General features: G+C 37.5%; 1 protein-coding gene across 5 annotated transcripts in view; it reads right to left on the bottom strand.

Annotated features, from left to right (window-relative positions):
• Nucleotides 1-1247: 1247 nt before the first annotated feature.
• The window catches only part of SLC35A5 (solute carrier family 35 member A5), a 28155-nt gene continuing 23402 nt past the window's right edge, over nt 1248-6000 (bottom strand). For 3 of the 5 annotated variants that reach the window (XM_070406185.1, XM_070406187.1, XM_070406184.1), the window contains exons 6-7: nt 4040-4820; nt 1248-2678 (exon numbers count right to left, since the gene is read on the bottom strand). In XM_070406185.1, coding sequence (XP_070262286.1) covers nt 2610-2678; nt 4040-4820 — 850 coding nt within the window. In that variant the 3' untranslated portion in view covers nt 1248-2609. Of the gene's footprint in view, nt 2679-4039; nt 4821-6000 lie in introns of those variants that run through there. The other 2 variants (XM_070406188.1, XM_070406189.1) reach the window with 2 other exon arrangements.

Raw genomic sequence — 6000 nt, 5'->3', positions numbered from 1 at the left:
AACAGTTTAATGACACAATCTTTCCCTAAAAAAATTCAGTGATAGAGAATTTATTACTCTCCTCAGGAAGGCTTTTTCTGTTGAAAAGTATCATTTGTCAGGAATAGTCTTCCATATAAGGAAAGAAGAACCATTACCCTGTAACTTTCACTGTAGTTTGGTTCTTTAGAATAGGAAAGAAATCTGTTTTCTCCACACGACAATTGTTCTCTCTAGGTTACACACTTGACACCAAGAGCACCTGTTATGCCCAGATTTCAGGATCCCCAAGAAACCACATCAGGGAGCCAGCCAGTCTGATGCAAAAGCATAAGAGTCTGTATTCGAGCTAGCTCCGCTCCCCCACCTTGCCGACTCAGCGACAGGAAGCAGAGAGAGAAAACTCTGTATGGAGACGGGTTTTATAGGGGGTTGGAGTAAGGGGAGGAGAAAGGACTGTGCTCTGCCGATTGGCCAGGCGCAAGTCGGTGTCTTGTTCCTGGGTGTGGCTAGCAGAGTCTTAGACTTCCAGGAAGAAGCTCCTTGCCAAGCATGTGGCCAAGGTAAGATGGAGGGCGTAGCCCTTACCCTGGGGCAAGATGGAGGGCGTAGCACTTACCCTGGGGCAAGATGGAGGGCGTAGCCCTTACCCTGGGGCAAGGTGGAGGGCCTAGCCCTCGCCCTTTCACACCTCAAATGGATATGGTTTCTAGACCTCTCACCTTCCAGTTATTCTCCTTTTAAACCAGTAGTGCTCACTAAGTACTCCTGAAAAGTACCCACATCAGAACTTCACATTTCAGCTCCAGCTCTTTTCTGTCTCTTATTAATTGGCATGTTTACACTTTGGGCAACACTTTATGAAAAAATGGGTGAAAAAAAGTAATTGTAAATAAGAAAATCAAGCTCCAGAATTAGTGGAATATTTTATGTAATATATTCTGTAGGCAATACCTTTGCAAATAAATATTGTAATTTTATCTATTCCATATGATCAATGTTTTTGTATGCTTTATTTCCCTTAAAGTGAGATCTTGCTATACCTGATTTCTCTTGCCTCTAAAGTTGTTATAATAATGTAATCTTCCTGTTCTACAACTCTGATGCGAAGGCATATGATAAGGCGAACAATTTTGCTATTTTTCTGAAGTCAAGATCTACTGAAAGAGAAAGTTTTAAAAGTCGCTTGGGTCTCTGCCTCACTCCATTTTTTGAAATTAAAAGTACTCTGCATCCCACCTCACATGACAGAGTGGCAACACAAGACATAGGTTTAATAATTATTTTATTTATAAATTTCCACCAACTCTTGCCAGTCATATTATTCTGCACATCACAGATGGATTATGTAATAGTATTATCTTATGTTCATCTGTATAAAAATTAGGGGAAAGAAGAGATGAATCGACCGCATGAAAATGACACTGTAAGGTTCACATTCAGTGTCTGGTTCTGTAAACACAATGGCCTTTTAGCTAAAGATAACTTTTATCCCATCACCATCCAGCTGCATGCCCGGGGCAAGTCACTTGTTTCTTATTTTTTAAAATTATCTATCACTACCTCAGAGTCAATTGGCTGCATGCAAAAATGTTGAAAAATAACATGCACTTGAAATGTGAAATATTATTACTATAAAGTGCTTTATTATTGGCCTCCCTCTTTTTAAAGTAATACTATTCATATTTCAGCAAAAATCATTTGTCTGCAAAGTAACCCTTTTCAAAGGAACTCTTATCTGGTATGATTCTGAAGCCAGTATGTCCACTCTGAGGAAGTGGATATGATATATAATTATCTTAACTTCTGGCTTCTTCTTAGTTCTCCAAAATATAATAATCCAAGAATAATAAGGTCAATCTGAGGGAAAAAAACACAATACATGGCTTAAGTGATTTAAAATACAAGTGATAACTGGTGACTAGGAATCAATTTTCACCTAAATTGAAGCTTATTTATGTAGAATATAAAAAAAGATAATCGCTAAAAACCAAATTCCCTATGAATTCCTAAACATTAAAATTCTGAGATTTTGTTTCTGAAAAATTGCTTCTTTGGTAAAACATTTAGCATAGACTACATTAAACTCAAATCAATGTTGTAGCCAGATGGCAGTCTTTCAACGAATTCTTTTAGAAAGAGTCATGTTGCTTTTTAATTGCAAAATGTGTAGCTTCAAGGGCCTCAAAATTCAAGGGGCAACTGAGGTGATGTTCATAATGATAAAAAAGGGGATGACTTTGGCAATAGAGTAGGACTACATAATTATTAATATCTGGCAAACTGATCTGTGTTTATATATTTATCGAGCACAGCTGCTATGATTATTATAAGGTTTTTGAAACCGTGGACAACAAGGAAAATAATCTGTGAATATATCTTATTGATTTATCAAGTTCCAGGCCATTAATGCAGTTTCTATACTATTACTGTCATGTCAGTTCCTTAGACCTTTCTGGCCTTTGAGTATTCTAAGCCTTGGATAAAACTGTTTAGGGAGTAGTTAGATATATGCAAAGGGCATTTTACTTTGGAAACAGTCTTGGTTTATCAAAGTGAAAAGATAAATATTACACATGCAGAAAATGTGAAAACAAGGTTGTGAGACCTGCCACCTATTTGAGTACCAATTAGAAAGTATCTTCATCTGACTCAATGGCATTCTTGGGTTTGGTAAGTCTTTCCAGTTCTTCTCCATCCTAAAAGGAAACATAAAATCAGTCATTAATTAAAACAAAACTAGAAATGTAGTGTTTTTAATGATTACCAAGGAGAAAGCTCACTCAGAAATCATGGATTTTATTTCATATAATATGGTCAAAGGAAATTAAATAAGTACTGAAGTTTTTGGAAAGTTAATTGTAGATGTATAATAGACCATGAAAAACTGAAATAAAACTCAGTACTTGAATTTCAGTTAATCTGAGCATAGTAGGAGCACCCTCTGCTGGTCTTGAAGGCAAATGACTAAAGATTGGAGAAAGATACAAACCAGGACTTGTTACCTAAATTGATATTCTTTTACCTAAAAAGTACAGCAAACAGTGTTATCAGACCACTGGAAAAGGACACTTTTGAATCTATATTCTGGCTGATATCAGGGCATTTGGGACCCAAGATTCTAATTTTTTTTTATCCAGGGAACCTGTTGTATCACCACTTCAGAAGCAATACTGAAGAAAGCGCCACCATGAACTCAAGTAAGAGAGATTAATTTTTCCAAAGAATGAAATGTTCACTGCATAAAGTATTTCATATTTAGTGTTCATGAAAATTGTAAATTTAAAACAAGATTGATGAGTCTATTTCATCATTTATTTTTAATAAATATTTAACTCCTTACTTGAGTTTCCAAAAGATCATTAATTTGCTAATAACATGACTGACAGACCCTCCTAAAACAATAAGCATCTGGCAGAATAATACTCAGAATAACTGCACAAGTATTTTTCTAGAAAATTTTTTCTCTTATAGGTTCCTTTTGAAAATCACCGCCTTCGTGAGATAAACTATGTCTGCCTATCTGGCACATGGTGGTTTATGAAAAACTACAGGGAAAATTAAGGAGCCAGGTTTTCTACTTTTATTTTGTAAGACTTACTAATGTTGAACTTTTCTTATGAAGGAGGCTTATTTCCCCAACAACGGTGGAGTGGAAAGAGTAATGAAGGAGGAGTCAGACCTCATGGGTTTAGTACCAGGTCTTTCACTTAATATCGAATTTAGCCTGAGTTTTGCTTCTTCACTTGTACAATTAGGGAGACTGCACAAGGTGATCTGGGAGGCACTTTCCAGTTCCGTGACTCTATAATATTCTAATACAACTAGTGCATAAGGTCCTTGAGAGTGTTATTTATATTTTTTCTAGACCTGTGACAGCATTATCATGAGCCCTTGCGGACACATAAAGAGACCAAAAAATGTTTGTTGAATAATTTTTTAAAGTAAAGAGATCTGATACATCCTTTGATAAATCAGCACTGATCCTATTTCTATTCCTGTGTCACCATCCTTTGAATTTGGAAAGAACAGGCAAAAAGCAGTATCTTCCCAAACTTACCCCACTGGAGCGCTCCCAAAGATGGCCACGTAGATCTCGGATCCTTTCTTGCCTAGGTCGATATTCCATATCTTGGGACTTGCTGGCATTATAAATAAACACGGCCAGAAGAGCTGATGGGGCTTCTAAGAAAAACTCCAAAGAGGGCCTGAAGTCAAAGACCAGGACAGACACTGTTGTGATAATGACAGTGGTGACCTGGGCCATCAAGACATGGAACATGTTATCCAAAAACTTCAGAATAAAAGCCACCGAGAGGCCCTGGAATGCAGTTACGAAAATAAGGGCTAGTGAAAATGCATTGTGGCCATAGAAAAACCCACAGTTCTTAATCTGATCACGTTTACTGCTCTGAAGGCCCAGGGTCAGCCCATTAAAAAGAATGCCAAAGAAATAGAGTTTGCTGTTCTGTATGAAGATATTTTCAGTGAGCTGCTTCCCCTCCTTCAATATCTTTTCACTATAGATATTGGCCATTGAAGAAGTAAAACACTGGACTATAATAAGGACATGGCCCAAGCCGAGACGAATGTGACTGAAAACCCTGACTGTGGCATTCCACTTAGAGTCAGAAAAAGTCCACTCCTTCGCTGTGCAATTGTCTTTTCTGGGACACTCACTTCTGAAAACAAGGCAGGAATTGGATGGGCTGAAGAAGGCGTCGTGGTGAAATCCATGTCCTGCTAGGTTATGCTGCGACGTTTTGGTCCCAGCAGTGAGGGCCACGATACACAAAAATAGAATGACGAGGGAAGCCCATTGTATCCAGTTTAGATGTCTCCTGTTCAAAGAGGAAAAACAAGATTTTACTACAGGGTTTTTGCCCCCTCCCATAACAACTGTTTCTGCTGAAAACTCAGACACTTAAGTACTTGGTTGAATAAACTGTACCCAGTTTTTGCCAGAATTTCCCACAATTCAAGTTAGTGTCTCTGCTTCTTAAAGTTGATATTTCAATTCACTTTCATAATAAACATCCCTTAAGAACATTCAGTCATTCTGCCTCATTTTAAGTTTCCTTTGAGCCTAGAGGTTTAACTAAGCCTCCTTTCTACCTCCAGACCTATCTTGAACCTTTAGAACAATAATTTTTTAACTTAGTATAAAGTAAACTGTAGAAGAGATCTTCAACCTGGTTTTCATGAACCAGAATGTGATGAAATTCAGATATGTGAACCCTGCAGTGTGCCAAATGCTCTATATAGGTGAATTCTCAGCCCTCCCCCAACCCTAGAAGACCCTTCAAATTCTGTCAAATTTCAAATTTCAAAGGTATTCACGATCCAAAAAAGATGTAAGGAAGCTGGCTCCCAGATCCATGTCCTAATCATAAAGCATTTTATAGCAAACAACTGTTTGATAAGGCAAGGAAAATATATTTTTAGTATTTAATTTTACAAAGTCTTAACAATGTATTACTCTGCCTAACAACAAACTTGTGATATATTAAAGGCACACATTACTATTCTGTTTTATGGATTCATTCAGTTTAACAGACATTTAATAAGCACATACTATGTGGCAGGCACCCTGGGAAGATAAAGACTTGATGTCCACCCTCGAGGAATTTATACTTTTAAAGGTAAAGAGCCATGAAACTAAATGATGACAATGTGAGACAAATGATACATAGAACTGGGGTACACTGAGGAAGGAACGTTTGAGTCTATACCGGAGTCAGCTATTGCTTCAAGGAAAAATGACACTTGAGTGGAAAGGTGAAAAATACCTGAATTTGCCATGTGAAAAGGGAGTTGGTGATATATCCAGGCAGAGAGATACGTCTATGCAAAGGCAACAAGAATGTACAGTGTTGAAGAAAGAAAGAGGAGTAACTGATTCAGGTTGGGGTAAACAGAAAAGCCTCTGAGGGGAACAACATCTTCAAGTTTGAAGATGGATTAGTCAGATGAATCAGAGGGACACCAGAGTGGGGAAACAAGAGAATAACATAAGCAAAC

Source organism: Myotis yumanensis, unplaced genomic scaffold, assembly GCF_028538775.1.
Source record: "Myotis yumanensis isolate MYYU_CA2020_CCGP unplaced genomic scaffold, mMyoYum1.0.hap1 SCAF_2, whole genome shotgun sequence".
NCBI lineage: Eukaryota > Metazoa > Chordata > Mammalia > Chiroptera > Vespertilionidae > Myotis > Myotis yumanensis.
The sequence above is the reverse complement of the archived record's forward strand: the minus strand, read 5'-3'. Positions and strand labels throughout refer to the sequence as shown.